The sequence below is a fragment of the Pochonia chlamydosporia genome, chromosome 1 (genome assembly GCF_001653235.2).
Source record: "Pochonia chlamydosporia 170 chromosome 1, whole genome shotgun sequence".
NCBI classification, from domain to species: Eukaryota; Fungi; Ascomycota; class Sordariomycetes; order Hypocreales; family Clavicipitaceae; genus Pochonia; species Pochonia chlamydosporia.
Window position 1 is genome coordinate 6,348,481 of NC_035790.1, and position 15,294 is coordinate 6,363,774.

Genomic DNA, 15,294 nt, shown 5'->3' on the forward strand with positions numbered 1-15,294 from the left:
GCAAGACAATGATGATTCCCCGCAACTTCTGCACCTATCAGAATGGTGTGGTGCGCCCTTTGCCAGCCAGACCACGACACACCATCCGCGGGATTCTTGATGGAAGACGGGCCTAAACGATGATTCTGCAAGGACGGGAAACATGGCATTGAGGGCTGGTCGGTGCCAAGAGGTGCCGTGCACTAGCCTGTCGTTGACACGATGGTGGCGTCCATGCAGGGCTAGTCGGAGTGCGTGGTGAGATCAACGTCCGATGGACATGAGTTCAGGCTGTTGTCTTTGTTTTGGACTTTTGCAGAAGTGAAGCAGTTTTGAAGCTTAGAGATGCCAAAAATACAATCACGCACCCTCAAGTGTTGTGGGTTACTTCAGCTCGAGCGCCGCGATGCTATTCAAGAGACGAAGAAGGCTAATAAAGTTAAAGCAACAACCAATAGCACCACCGAAACAATGTGGTGGCCCCGAAGTTTCCTGGAACCTTGTGTACTTGATAGACCAGAAAAACACAAGGCTAGAACAAAAGCGACACGCGACTGGTGTAGAGTTCGGTTGTGACGGCATTCGAGGCTCTAAGTGGATGCTCGTCATACACGAAACTCGTTGACACTTTCTATCATGGTGGACCGTGTGGTATGCCCAAACTTGGTTGCATCGGCATCAAGCTGCCGATCAGGGAGGTATGGCTGGAGGCATACCACCTTCACGGAAGCTCTTGGTCGGAAATCAAAAAGTTCCTGCAGATTGATCGTCTTGCGCCCTCTGTCAGGGTCTCGCTCGTGCCGCCAGCTTCAGAACGACTGCTGAATCCGGATTCAAAAGTGCGAACCATGGGAACCATGGATAATAGTGGCGGACGATGGGGCATTGGTTGACGTATATTTGTATCGTCGGCGAGCTCATCATCGCGACACATGGGTGCTCCAAGTCCCGACACATTTTCCCCAGTTACAATCAATCCAGGTCGAAAGAGCTCCTCATAACGAATTGCCAATATGGACAACCATGAGAAAGTAGCAGAAGACGAAGCTTCTCGCCAAGTCTCCAATGGAATTGTACACGATGACAAGAATGGACCGGTCAATCTCGCGATTCCACCCAGACTGCGACGCCTTCACGACCCAGAGGTCTCGTTTCAAGAATATCAACACTACGCACGTATTACTAGAGCAGAACAGGATGCGCTGCCCAAACCGACTGGGAAAAAGAATCTGCTGATGTATCTCATCCCGAATCTGCAAAAGGCAGAAACAGGGCCAGCAGATGTTGCTGTTCGCCCCGACGTCAATACTTCGGACATTGAGCAGCGCAAAACTATTACCGATGAAGAGTGGACGAATGCCTCTAGAGCTTTGAGAACTGCTGGTACCGGTGCCATATTCTATCTCATTACCACCGATATCTTGGGCCCCTTTGGACTGCCCTACGCATTCGCTACAACAGGTTGGGGGTAGGCAACAAACTTGCTTGAACAATGCTTTTAGGACTGGAACTAACGCCATCATTTAGACCGGGCACTGCTCTTTATACTGTATTTGGGTTCATGGCAGGTTTCTCCGGTTATCTGCTCTGGGATTGCTTCATGGGTGTGTCCGACCATTCCTGCGCACCAATTCTCACATAATTTGTCGCGAGGATTGGTGTTACAGTCTGGCTAATACACAGACACTGATACTCTATCCCAGGACTTGATTCTTTCCAATTTCCAGTCAAATCTTTCGGAGACATTGGCTTCCGTGTGTATGGGACATGGTGCCGCTACCTGTTCAACATCCTCCAAGCCATCCAGCTTATCTGCAACGTCGGTGCCATCATCATTTCCAACGGAGAAGCACTCTCAGAAGCTGCCAAATTCAAGCTATGTTACGCAATCTGCTGTCTTGTATGGGCTCTCGCCGGCTTCGTCCTGGGCCAAATCCGCACATTGCAAAAGTTCACCTGGCTCGCCAACGTCGCCGTCTTTCTCAATCTAACCATCATGTTCATCACAATGGGCGCCGCAGCACATACAGATCCCCTCTATTCTGCATCCGCCTCATCGGCTGGGTATTCTATTGACCCTGCCCTTGTTACTCCCGTCAATGGCACGTATCCTCCGGTCCAGCACAGCGGAGGTCTTCCCTCCTCCAATTTTGCTGCCTCACTCAACGGAGCCATGCAAGCAGTCTACTCATACGGCGGATCCATGATCTTTCCGGAGTTCATGGCCGAGATTAGACGACCAAGAGATTTCCTGAAAGGGATGTGGTCTGCTCAGCTCTTCATTTACGTCTGCTATATGCTCTACGGGCTTTTCATGTACGGATATCAGGGACAATATGTCCAAACGCCCGCATACCTCGGCATTTCTGCCTATGGGCTGCAGACCGCCGGTAACTCCTTGGCCATTGTATCGGCTCTCATTGCTGCTACGCTCTACGGTAACATTGGTATCAAAGGTAGGACCCGGTCCAAGCAAAGTCATGGGAAAGCCGAGTCCATGCTAACACAAAGTCCCAGTCCTGTATAACAACGTGCTTGTCGAGTTCTTCAAGGCGCCTCCTCTGGAAAGCAAACGGGGCAGATACATTTGGTTTGCTCTTGTGCCAATCTACTGGTCCGTCGCCTACGTAATCGGCGCATCGATTCCCGATTTTGCTGGATTCACCGGCATCGTCGCTGCTGTCTGTATCTTACAGTTCACGTATTCTTTCCCACCGCTTCTGCATTTAGGCTACCAAATTCAGAAGTCCGCCATGGAAGGGGAAACAGGTTTTGACGCCAGCACTGGTGAGCTTGCGGTGCAGGATCGTGGAATCAAGCGCTGGGTTCGTGGTTTCTTAGGGAAGCGTTGGTATCTCAACGTCTTTAATCTTTTGTACTTTCTTGGTGCAATGGCTCTGTGTGGTCTCGGTATCTACGCCTCGGTGAAAAACTTGATTCAGATTTACGCGGTCCCTCAGCTGAATGCGTTTGGTTGCACATCCCCGTTGGAGGTTTCTGCATGAGGAAAATTGCGCTCTGCTTTTGGTGTATGTCAGCTAGTATATACTTAATATTTGATGCTACATGTTGTCAATGCATAACAAATGATGAGGCACGTCATGTCCGTCGAGACTTGTCTTCCTTTCTTTCGTGTTTGTGAAACCGTTCTTGGCTATCAATAAACGCAATTGCGGCCTAATAGCGAAGAAAGGCATAAGCCTCTGTGATCACTTAGACGTTGTCTTTTGGCCTTGCCGTAGGCATCATGCTGTGCACATTCATTTTGATGTAGGTAACGCCACGCACCCTCATACAATGTTTTACTCAACCAACAAAGTCAGCATAATCGTATAGTGGTTAGCATGTTAGAGCGCAGAAAAAGACGAGGGAAAGGTCTTAAAGGGCCCTCCGAAGATACCATCTCAATGGAAATTGCCGGTCGACTCATCATGGCATGGCTCAATAGCACGCAAATCGCTTTTTTGTGATCACACGATCGAGAAAACACTGGGCTCCAATCCTTTGGGGCACTCGTCGTCAATATTGGTATATTCTACTGCCGAATCATCAATGACTATAGAAGCTAGACTCGTTCTTGTAATGAACTCTTCCGCATGCGTTAATCCCACCTGGGGAACCTAGTTAGATTTGGGGAGGACCCTCTGGTATAAGATTGATGAATTGGGTAGGCAAAACAAAGATCTAAGAATGGTTGAACAACGACGACCAAACTCGTATGATATTCGACTATGTAGAGCCAGCCCGCACACCAGGCATCTAGCTTCCCGTAAGATGTCTTCAGCGCAATTTGCTCCATAACCTTACACATCCGTGGCTAGCCAAGTTAGCGTATGACATGCGGAGTGTCATCCGAGCTACAAAACCAATAGCCTTTTGCAAAGTTCAACCAGTCGTTCAGCCGAGGCAGTTGTCACCTCTCAACTCCCTCAATGATGGACCCCTAAGGTGACGGACTTGTCCGACAACCAGAATCAAGGGTCTCGCCAACACAACTTACGATGGGCAGCTCTGGCCCTGTGATGTGTGAGCTGATTGTAATGACCCCATTTACAAGGCTGTGGCTGAGGGAGACAGCTTTGGAGGCATGGACTAAAGCTGGCTCCACCACATCGGGGACCTCAAAAGTAATCCCAGCCCGCCGGGAAGTTTGTGATGGGGCCGAGCAATGAGTGGCAAAGTTGAATTAGAGGCTCAAGTCCAGAACCTCGTGGCTGAACTGGATGGGCTTTGACAAACCCAGAAAGTTGTATTCTCTCGCCAGCATGAAGCTTCCCCCACAAACCGCGACAGCTCGCTTGCGAATCAGCACGGATGACACGGCTTGGGCTTCAAGTCTAGATCACAGGACAACCACGACACAGTGCAGGAGGGGTTGAGAGTGGTGAGATGGAAGAAGTTTGTTACTGAATAGGCTCGTGGGAAGGGCGAGTTGTTGCCAAGTTGACCAAACAAGGCAGTCTCAAGTACTGTATCTATCTCATTGGAATAATCATCTTTTGAGTACACCGAAAAGCTGACTTGCATCTGGATAAGGCAACATCAAGTAACAAGATCGTCACACGGCAGGTGTCCATGCCACCGCATGGCCTGCCTTGTGGGGGCCGCGGAGTTTTGATGCGCCCGCTGGGTTTATCGAATATTTCCGGTTTAGCAGAGATTCTTGGTGTCGATCTGGGTGCTGAGGGAGTGCCAATGCGGGGATAAAGCTATGCATAGCTCTTTAAACAAGCCACCTTTGATGCTGGCATGCAAATGCCACAGGCCGAAAGGCAAGCTTGGCTCAGACGAAGCCTACGACAAGTTATTTGAAACCATTGGCAACTAGATCTTGTTACATTTGCAAGAAAAAGGGAAGCTCTTTCTTCAATTTTCACACAGCTATCTTTTTCTCGTCAACAGAATGTGTTGTTGTTGCCGTTATTTCATCCAACTGGAACGGACAGCGGGTCTTCTTCCGCGAGGGTCTCACTAAAATCTCCGGCCCGTCAGTAACATCGCACACATTGACGCCACTTGGAGCTGATATTTTAGAGTTCATGTACTATGTCGTAGCCTATGAAGGCAATGGAGCTGTGCCCCCTTTGGCCACGGTGGCGTATGCCAGACGGGTACGTACAGGTAATAATAAGCGAGCATTTGGGGGCACAGCTCGGTAGACAAGTGTCTCAAACGAGTTTACAGCGATATCCACAGACGGTAGGGAGCTGTACCGTTTACTGGAATGCTGTATGTCCTCATTGCTCAGAAAGTATGTAAGAGACGGCAGAGCTTCAACGCATTGTAACACAATGGGAAGACACAACAAGAGACCCATAACGAGGATAATATGATTCCTCACGGCCGACAAGACCAACAAAGTGTGAGTCCAGGGCCAGTTACAATTCTCTTGCATTGCAAGCCCAATGTACCACATCACGCCATGGCTCTCGCTCACAAGCTGGGCCAGCACCGCCAAGGAGATGGATGGGTTTGGATGGCGTTAAGGATCAATACTGCCTCAAACCGGCCGACAAACCACAAACGTCGTACGGCTCTCCCGGCAACCCACTCAGATAAACCCAGACTAGCAATTGACCAGTTGACTGTTTTGCATCACAAGCCATGCTGCCATCTCAGCCATCAGGACTCCACTGCTTCGTAGAGACCAAGTCTCGCAGCTCGCCTGACTTAACATTTTCCCAGAACAACGTGATGGAGCTGATTGCTATATTTGCCCATGAGCTATTCGGCCTAAAAGGAACAGCTCTTTGAAAGTCGATCCGAGGTGTGCGCCATGTTCCCTGGGGCTAATTCTTGGGGTCATTCAGCAGGGCCTAGAGCGTCAATGTTCAGTAAATCTACATAAGCGTGATGTTTCCTGCTGGTGTTGCGGCTTGATAAATCCTCACCATACTACAAGCTATACAATGTCATCCAGTAATCCGGACAATATCGCCTCACAGGCTACAGGCGACGGCGGCAGTGTCGCAGTTGGAATCGTTCTTGGTATCCTCGCAGGCATCTTCGTTATTCTTGTTTTGCTCTCCAGGTACGAATTGGCGGCCCAAGCTCACCCGTTTCTTGTGCTTTTGATTGCCCAGACATCAAGCTAAGGCGCAGGTGCAGAGTTCTATGCAGAAATCGCGGAGAAAGCAACCCAGATGATTTGGAAGCCGGCAAACGCAAGAGGTTAGCTTCTATATTAAAGCTGGATGGGGTAGCGCCGAGTCGCGCATACGGGAAGGATTCAGTAGAAGTCAAATCGGAGCCGCGGTCGTCAGGTTCATTTGATGACGTTATTGTCTGGTATGTCTCTTGCTCTGAATGCCGTCATGCAGAGTGAAGCAGCAACAGCAGCAACCACGGGAAATGGAGACTCTGCGTCCCATCCTCGCTTCCACCTTGTACTAACTCGTCGCAATAGTGTGATCTGCCTAGATGTCTTACGAGACGAAGACATGGTCCGCCATCTGCCATGTCAGCACTATTTCCATTCATCCTGCCTAGACACTTGGTACTTGCGACAACATCAAACATGCCCCCTCTGTAAAACACCCATCTTCAAAGAGGCTCCGAAAAAGGTCAAGAAAGCACCGGAGTCTTCGGGGAGCGCAGTCGCCAATGCATCGAGTCAATAGCGAGTGTTGCAGCGTTGGATAAAGCAAATGTACATATCAACGGCGTTTATTTTATACATTTCAGGGATATGACAGCGTTTTATTAGGTTTCTTACGATAATAGTAATAGTCCTCAGACTTGAGTAATTCTTGCATTGTTGCGAGTTCCTCTGTCGTCAATGGGTTGTGCATGAGACAGACCGGCCTGACAGAAAATGATAGCCCAATGTGAAACCAAGTCTGCGAATTGAGTGATTAAAATGTTCAACTGGACTTTGCATCTCATAGTTCTCAATAGCTACATCAGATTCTTTAATGGCGCAATATACAGCAAATGAAGCTTATGCACAGGTCGCAAGCCACCAGTAATCATGCATTCACCATCGTCAGACTCACCCACGTGGCAGAGGCTGGCCGTGGATGTGGACGTTCTTTCAACACCAACCCTGTCACCAACACCAATATTTAGTAAGTTGTGGGGCTTTTGATGCATACTGATATTATTAAATCAATTACCCAAAATGGCATTCGGTCATGAGCCTTTCAATGAGCGAGCCCGAGGATCGGCAGGGCTTCTCAAGTTAAAGAGGCATGTTGTCACGTCCCTGAAAGAACTAGTTTGTCAAGCGCAAACATCGCATCGTCACGATCAGAAAATCCTCCGAGATGTTTGGACTTCAATCCCCGCTGGCGGTCATCGCCATTGCGATATCCGTCGTCTGGGCTGCTCCGTCTGTATCCCAGAATCCCGTCTTCTCAACTACTTGCGAGGGCAAGTCGTACACGTACAACGAACTCGCGGGATACGGATTTGTTCCTAGCGACGCTCGAGACAAGTTTGGCGACACAATTAGTCTCGGATCTTCAATCGCATTCGCGTCCTGGTCCAAGAAGGGATCTAAATACGAAGGGAAACTCTTTGGACTGCCTGATCGCGGTTGGAATACACAAGGCACAATCAATTTCCAACCTCGAATTCACGAATTCCATGTGACGCTGACGCCTGCGCCGGGTGCAACAACTGCTAAACCGTCGCCTCCGAATGTCGCATTTGTATATAAAGATTCAATCCTGCTCACTGGCCCGGATGGCAAGCCCATGACCGGCCTCGACGCCGACCAGACGGGAGGTCTCAAGTATCCTGGTTTTCCCATTCTCCCGGCCGCAACTTACACTGGGAATGGCTTTGGTGGACCTGGAGAAGGTGGTAAGCGAGTGACGCTTGATCCTGAAGCCCTGGTTCTCGCAAAAGATGGCGGTTTCTGGATTAGTGATGAGTATGGGCCATATATTTACAAATTTAACAAAAAAGGGAAGATGATTGCGGCTACCGCACCCCCAGAGGCCCTTCTTCCTTTGAGAAATGGAACTGTCAGGTAATTACGCCATTTTTAATGTACAAATAGCCATGTTGATGCTCACCGAAAGTCTTTGACAGCTTCGCATCAAACAATCCTCCAACATACGATCCCTCTAGACAGCCTAGCCCGACCAATCCTACACAAGGACGCCAGAACAACCAGGGTTTTGAGGGAATGACCATCAGCCCCGATGGAAAGTCTTTATGGGTGCTTCTCCAGTCAGCCGCTCGTCAGGAGGGGGGTTCGAATGCAAGCTCTCGTCGATACACCCGTTTGCTGAAGTACTCCCTTAAGAATTGCAAGGGTGGAAAGCAGGCGGCTGTTTACAAGGCAGAATATGTCGTGCCTCTGCCTACGTTCAAAGATGCGACCGGAAAAACCTTGGTGGCCGCCCAGTCCGAAATGCATTTCGTTTCGGACACACAATTCTTCTTTCTCCCACGAGACTCCGGTAATGGACGCGGCCTGTCTAGCACAGAGTCAATTTACCGGCATGTAGACATCTTTGACATCTCCAAGGCGACAAATGTCAAGGGGCCGACTCATGACACCTTCAATGCATCTATCGCGAGCGCAGGTCAGTTCATACTCCTCTACGAATAGGCTACATGATGATGCTGATGAAATTAGCTGGGGTTTTGAACGCTGACATTACTCCTGCTACGGTTTGCCCCTTTATCGACTTTAATATTAATGCACAGCTCAACCGATTTGGATTGCATAATGGTGGTCCACAAGATGGCGGGCTGTTGAACGAGAAATGGGAGGGCATTGCTCTAGTACCAGTGAAAGGTGAAATTGGTGCCGATAAGCATGATGGAGGCGAGTACTTCTTATTCGCAGCCTCCGACAATGATTTCATCACTCAAAATGGTATGTGTCTACTGCAATCGCTGGCACTTCCTTGCTAACGTTCCCTACTAGGGTTCATGAACTTTGGTAAAATACCATATTCAGATAAGTCAGGATTCAATGCGGACAATCAGATGTTGGTCTTTAAAGTCACTCTCCCCAAGGGTAGTAAGCCATTAGTTGCCTAGATTTTGTACCTTTGATACTGTTATTGTTACAACAAATAGATCTTTGCGTTCCAGACAACGTTGCTTCAAAACCTAGTTCACTAGAAGTGAATTCATCAATTTCATCAAAGTATCTTCAAATGCAGTCAACAATGGTTAACTAATTAAATCTCACAGCTTACTACCACTTCTACCTCTTCACGAAATCGGTTTAAGTTGAGCAACATTGGAAATTTGTTGGTCCCTGACACAGTCCACTAATATACGTTAGCAGGGTCCGACACAAGTTCAGATGAGCGAAGAAGGCTACTGACGGTATAAACTCTCCTGGGCAAGATGCATGGATGTCTCGACAACGACCGGCGCCAAAGTTACATTCCAAGTTTTCGCAACACTGCACATTGTCGGGTCCAGGGCAGAGACCAGGCACAGAGTTACCACCCCAGCCTTGGCAAGTAAAGGTTGTCTCACAAATTCCGTACCCCTATTCTTAGGTTAGTAGCTTCTATGAAAGGTCAAAGTCAGCCATTGTATGAGAGTCCAAACTTACCCCTCCGCATTCGATGCCAATGTATGATCGGGCTTCAAGGTCAGAGGAAGACGGCAAACTGACGGCACAGCTGCCGACAATAAAAGTTGAAAGGATGATATTGACGTTGAACTTCATTTCGTGCTGGGAACTGAGTGACGCAAAGGCGCTTATAAACTTTTATGGCGACTAACACGTTTAGGTAGTCGTTTCAGACGGACAAGTCCAGACTTTATACGAAGACTAAACTTTCCATTACACCAATTGTTCTCCAATACGAAAACCGCGACGACTCAAATATAGCCTATATACTCAACAGCATATTCGCATTCGGGAACTTTTGTCAAGACTTTAGTCTTCAGCCCTACGACGCCCACAGCCATCAGTCTCCAATCGAGCGGGCAGAATCCCAGCAACGCTTACACTGCAACGTTGACTACTGACAGCTGAGCTATCCAAGCACGGGTATAGTCAAAAAAAGGGTTGCCCAACTTTGGTCGTTGCGGATAGTCGGCATCTTAGTGCTCACTCTGTTTGCCTAATTTGGCAATTTGAAGTCCGTGATAATTCCCGAGGAAATGCTAACAGAGGATGTCTACGCAAGCCACTGGCTCGTGTATACCGTACATGCAGAGGCGACAATACACGAAATAAGAGGCACCATCAAGTGGGGTTTCGATTCTCAAAGTGACTCAGGCTTCCCTGGTGTACGACGATACACAATGACGCTTGCACCATATTTCAAAGGGTCATTGTGCGGCTCAAGCTTCCATCCTCGTAGTTTCGGCCTTATTAGCCAGCATTTTTCTATTATGCCCATGTCATCGACTGCAACAATGGGCAGTAAACGCACCACTGTCCGGAAACTGGCAACCGAAGGGGTCAGACGCCCCGTAGTTCTGAGACTTTGTCTTTCAGTCGCACCACTTCTCAACATAATTCCGCATCCATCTAGACAGTCGCTTGCATAATTGGCGTCCACACTTTCACTCAACAATGGGACACGATACTGTTGTGCATGGCCCTTGGATGATACTTCATTGCCTACCCTAAAGCCCTTCATAAGTGTCAAGTTTTGTTGAGTTGACCGCGCCACGACAGGAAATAGACTGTATGGTAGTGATTACTTTATACTAGACTTCTATTAGTTTACGGTTGAATAACTTCACTCACCAGTTAAGTTATCAGATGCGACCAACACCTCATGAACAGTCAATAGTTGGGTGGTCATTACTTAGTTACCACACAACAAAATTAAGAGCTTAGGCTTAACAAAGTCAAGATCCCTTAATAGCTAGCTTCTAGTTAAAGTCTACGATAAGATAATACAGTTCCTAGTATCATTCCTAACATATTGCAGAACTCAGTCGCAGATGTGTAGTGTTGCGGCCGCGTTGTGGCCGCAGGCAAGTTAACTCTCAGCGTAATCTTCCTTCGGCCTCGAATGTCTAATCGCGGATCTTCATGATTCACATGGCCCTATAGAGAGAACAAGCCCCAGCTGCCTCGCTATTGAATAGTTGTATATCGTAGCACCCACAGGCAAAAGTAAGCATCCGCATCGCATCCTACTTGAAGATTCGATACGCTGATCTGAGCAGGGAGCGCATACGCAATTTCGTTGCTCATGATGTTCCGGGTAGGGAGAGACTAGTTCACTCCTTCAGCAGCAGAGTCACCCAGACAACCACGACGCATCGTACGGACAGTCAACGGACCATATCGATCCAATGCCTTGGAACAACCCAAGGGGGATGCTTGCAAGGCTTCGAGACAAGCTTCAGGGATATCTTGGGGCGATGGGCCGGATCGACGATGGACAGGGCGGCGGAACCGGGGGGCACTGAATAAGACGTCTGCGCACAGCTCCCTGGTACGACAGGAAGTCTGTTCGAGTTGATTAATTTTGAGCTGAGGATATAATTTGACTCCACAGCAGGATCTGAACTCCTAGAGTTCTGGACTCCTGGGACTACTGGCCGTCGTCTGGCACACATTAGGCACTGGTCATTAGGAACGGCCCGAAACCAGGGGCATTAACTTGTTATCTGGATGTGAAGAATCACAATCCAAAGCACGATGTACAACAAACTACATGGTAAAGTTGAACTTCTTGAACCGACACGTCTACGTTCTGCGGACTGGGTAGTTTGCGCAACACCCGTAACACAACATTTGAAGCTGGTTGTTGTGTACTCCGTACGCCATACTATCACTGCGTTTGGCCCTCTACGTAGCACATATTCTACAAAGTACGAAGTACTTCGTAAAGAGCCCAAGTGCTCTATTTCCGCTTTGCTCCAGGGGAGTGACACTAAAACAGTTTCCTGCATTCGCCACAAATCTCCCGGTTGCTGGCCTCGCAACGTCTGTGAATGCGTCTCGGTGATTGTGCGAACTTGATCTGAGCCAAACCCACCTGCCAACTTTTCCTGCTGGTACTGAGACAGGTCATTTACAAAAACAGAAGCATTTGCATTGACCGGTCATTTTTTTTTCGAGAGTCTTGGGGCACCAAACATGACGTGAACCGCGGCCGCCAAGTGGGCTCGGTGTGAGACATCGTGAGGCTCACCGTGGGAGAATCCCACGACGTCCCGTTGTTTGATTGTAGTATTTGTCTTTATTTTACAAGAAAATTGAGTCTAGAATTAAGCTACTTGAAACTGAAAAGTCAAAGAATTTCTTCTTACCCCATAATGACATCTCATGCGCAGTCGAGAACATGATGCACCTCGCAAAATAGTTGATTGCAATTTCTTGAAGGGGAGGGAAACACAAGACATTGAGTGATAATGTTTCAGCTTTCCAACGAAATGTCGGATGAAAGGCAAGGCGGGAGACGGAGGGAGGATATGAGGGCGGCTCTCATCAAGATTCAAGATGGTCGGTCAACAAGGTTCGCCCTGCTCCAAACTCCACTCACAGGAACACTGGGAGAGAGACAGGGAGAAATTCGGCAGGGAAAATGCATCAAAGATGTCACTGGCACATATGGAGTACAAGAAATATGTGGAGTACGCATAAGTGACAAGGTAATTACCGTGGCTGTCGTGTTACGGTGATAAACGTTTGATACTGATCATTTCCGGTCGCAAACGCGAGGCGCACATAAACATTGAATCTTCAAACAAGGCTTCGGACCTTCGGCAATCTGGCGGGCCATTTTGTCTCCTTGCAAGTTACAACCATCGTGCCGGAAATTTGGCCATGGCTTTGTTTTCTTTTGGCACCGTAAATTCTCAACCTTTTCCAAGCTAAAGCGGACTATCGCCTGGCTGGAATCAATGTCGCACTGCTTGTTTCCTTTTCTTCCGAGTAGCACAAGTCAGTTCAGATCAGATCCACCAGACTCTCCGCACTTGAGATGATTACACTCGTCTCCCTGCAGAACATGGGACCAGTCGAGATTCAGGCACGCGGAGTGGAAGCAATGAAAAAAAAAAGACATGAGTTTCATTGAGAAAGACATTAGATGCAAATTGATACTAATCACAGTTGGTCTGGAATAGGTTGACAGGAAACCTCACACCAAGGATCGTGAGTCGCGCTTCGTGAGATCGATCTTTCAATCTCCAGATGTCACTACGCGACAATCAACGCGCCTCTGCCGTCAAGCCAAGGTCGGTTATCGACCGCCAAAATCTCACTCGGTTCGGCATGACATCCAGCCATCCGCGATCTGTTCAGGCAATAACAAGGGAAAGCGAAGCAGATTTGCTTTTTCTACCCCATACACGGAAGGGATGCTTCGAGTAATCTTAACAAGGGGCCCGTCAACCGCTGTGGCAACATGTATAATCGACTTTGTCTCTCATCTCCTTTCCTTTTGCATGCGCTATCAGTCTGATTTTGGTCTGGGCCTACATCCCGTGGTTTGAATCTAGCTCGGCTCGACTCTGGTCAGCCAATAATGGAAAGCCTACACAACGACAACGGAAATCACAGACATACATGGCACATGTAACCTGCGGCGACCAGGCACGATATCCCTTTGGTAACCATACGGAGTCGACTCATTTTGTTTTGTCTAGCCTTCACACCTCCCTCTCCCGAGAAACAAGCTCGACCCATCTGATATGGCTCGCTCAACAGTTATAAAGACTGTCTTTCCCGGATGATCTTACCATCAACCATCAACCTCGGCATCCTCATCCATTCACTCGCTTCAACCGGTCTCATCGGCTCAGCGCTTCTGAAGACCTTGTTTTTGTGTTTACCTGTGGCATCGTCCTCACTCGTTTACGTACGACCACAATGAAGTTCCTCGCAGTTGCTTCTCTGCTCTTTGCTAGCACATTGGCTGTGCCGACCAGCCAATGCGGCGAATGCCAACATCATCATCCTGGCGGCAATAACCCCGGCGGCAACAACCCGGGTGGCAATAATCCTGGAGGAAACAACCCAGGCGGCAATAATCCAGGTGGAAACAACCCGGGTGGAAATAATCCTGGTGGCAACAACCCAGGTGGAAATAACCCCGGCGGTAACAACCCAGGTGGTAACAATCCAGGAGGCAATAACCCAGGCGGCAACAACCCAGGCAGCTACAACCCTTGCCCATCTGGTCTCTACGCCAATCCTCAGTGCTGCTCAACTGATGTTCTCGGTGTTGCTGGTCTGGATTGCAAGAGCCGTGAGTAGAGTTACATCGTGAACTGAAATCATCCACTAACAAGCCTATAGCATCATCTGCCCCTACCAGCGGCGACAACTTTAAGGCAGTTTGTTCTGCTAGCGGCAAGCAGGCGAAGTGCTGCGTTGTTCCAGTAGTGAGTGTTAATCCTAGGGACAAGTGAAACAAATAACTTGCTTACTGACTGCGTCAAGGCCGGCCAAGCCGTTCTCTGCACCGACGCTCCTGGAGGCAATAACCCTGGTGGCAACAACCCAGGTGGTAACAATCCTGGTGGCAACAACCCGGGAGGCAACAATCCTGGAGGCAATAACCCAGGCGGCAACAACCCAGGCGGTAACAATCCTGGAGGCAACAACCCAGGAAACAACCCAGGTAACTCTAAAGTTTGCCCTTCAGGTCTTTATAGCAACCCTCAATGCTGCGACACTAATGTCCTCGGCGTGGCTGCTCTCGGCTGCGGCAACCGTGAGTTACAATACCGTCGAAATTCGTTTATAGTCACAACTAACTTAGTACAGCATCCTCCGCCCCAACCAGCGGTGACAACTTTAAGTCAACATGCGCAGCCAGTGGCAAGAAAGCGGTCTGCTGTGTCGTTCCGGTTGTTAGTAACATGGCCAAACACTGTGACCATAGCACTTGAGTAGCTGACTGATGTTTTTGTAGGCTGGCCAAGCCCTTCTCTGCGAGGACGCTATCGGAGGCAACAACCCCGGAAATAACCCTGGTGGCAACAATCCCGGAGGCAACAACCCAGGAAACAATCCAGGTGGTAACAACCCAGGCGGCAACAACCCTGGTGGCAATAATCCAGGTGGTAACAACCCAGGTGGTAACCCTCCTGCGTCTAAGGTCTGCCCTAAAGGTCTTTACAGCAACCCTCAGTGCTGCTCTACGAACGTCCTTGGTGTTGCGGCTCTCGACTGTAAAAACCGTGAGTTTATACATTGCTTGTGAGATTCTATCTCGGATCTAACCGAAACCTAGCATCTTCGACTCCTAGCAGCGGCGCCAACTTTAAGACTGTCTGCTCTGCCCAGGGCAGACAGCCTCTCTGCTGTGTCCTTCCTGTGGTAAGTTACTTGACATTCGATTTCATCGTGACAAGACTAACAGTTGTCGACAGGCTGGCCAGGATGTTCTTTGCACCAAACCTGTTGGTGCTTAA

At 48.8% G+C, this 15,294-nt stretch overlaps 4 protein-coding genes across 4 annotated transcripts; all 4 read left to right on the forward strand.

Moving 5' to 3' along the window:
* Positions 1 to 992: 992 nt before the first annotated feature.
* VFPPC_15414 (amino acid transporter) lies at positions 993 to 2,984 on the forward strand (the record flags this gene model as incomplete). The annotated part of the gene is made up of 4 exons (XM_018293167.1): positions 993 to 1,447; positions 1,507 to 1,583; positions 1,683 to 2,435; positions 2,497 to 2,984. The coding sequence occupies 4 exons, from the start codon at positions 993 to 995 to the stop codon at positions 2,982 to 2,984; spliced, it is 1,773 nt and encodes a 590-aa protein (XP_018150175.1).
* Positions 2,985 to 6,269: 3,285 nt separating this feature from the next.
* On the forward strand, positions 6,270 to 6,599 carry VFPPC_15415 (ring finger domain-containing protein; the record flags this gene model as incomplete). The annotated part of the gene is made up of 1 exon (XM_018293168.2): positions 6,270 to 6,599. One exon carries the CDS (start codon positions 6,270 to 6,272, stop codon positions 6,597 to 6,599), a length of 330 nt encoding a protein of 109 aa, XP_018150176.2.
* Positions 6,600 to 7,244: 645 nt separating this feature from the next.
* Positions 7,245 to 8,979, forward strand: VFPPC_01667 (outer membrane autotransporter protein; the record flags this gene model as incomplete). The annotated part of the gene is made up of 4 exons (XM_018281447.1): positions 7,245 to 7,954; positions 8,017 to 8,516; positions 8,570 to 8,812; positions 8,864 to 8,979. The coding sequence occupies 4 exons, from the start codon at positions 7,245 to 7,247 to the stop codon at positions 8,977 to 8,979; spliced, it is 1,569 nt and encodes a 522-aa protein (XP_018150177.1).
* Positions 8,980 to 13,744: 4,765 nt separating this feature from the next.
* VFPPC_18682 (fungal hydrophobin domain-containing protein) lies at positions 13,745 to 15,294 on the forward strand (the record flags this gene model as incomplete). Its single annotated transcript, XM_018281448.1, has 7 exons — positions 13,745 to 14,123; positions 14,174 to 14,259; positions 14,318 to 14,591; positions 14,645 to 14,730; positions 14,793 to 15,060; positions 15,114 to 15,199; positions 15,253 to 15,294. The coding sequence occupies 7 exons, from the start codon at positions 13,745 to 13,747 to the stop codon at positions 15,292 to 15,294; spliced, it is 1,221 nt and encodes a 406-aa protein (XP_018150178.1).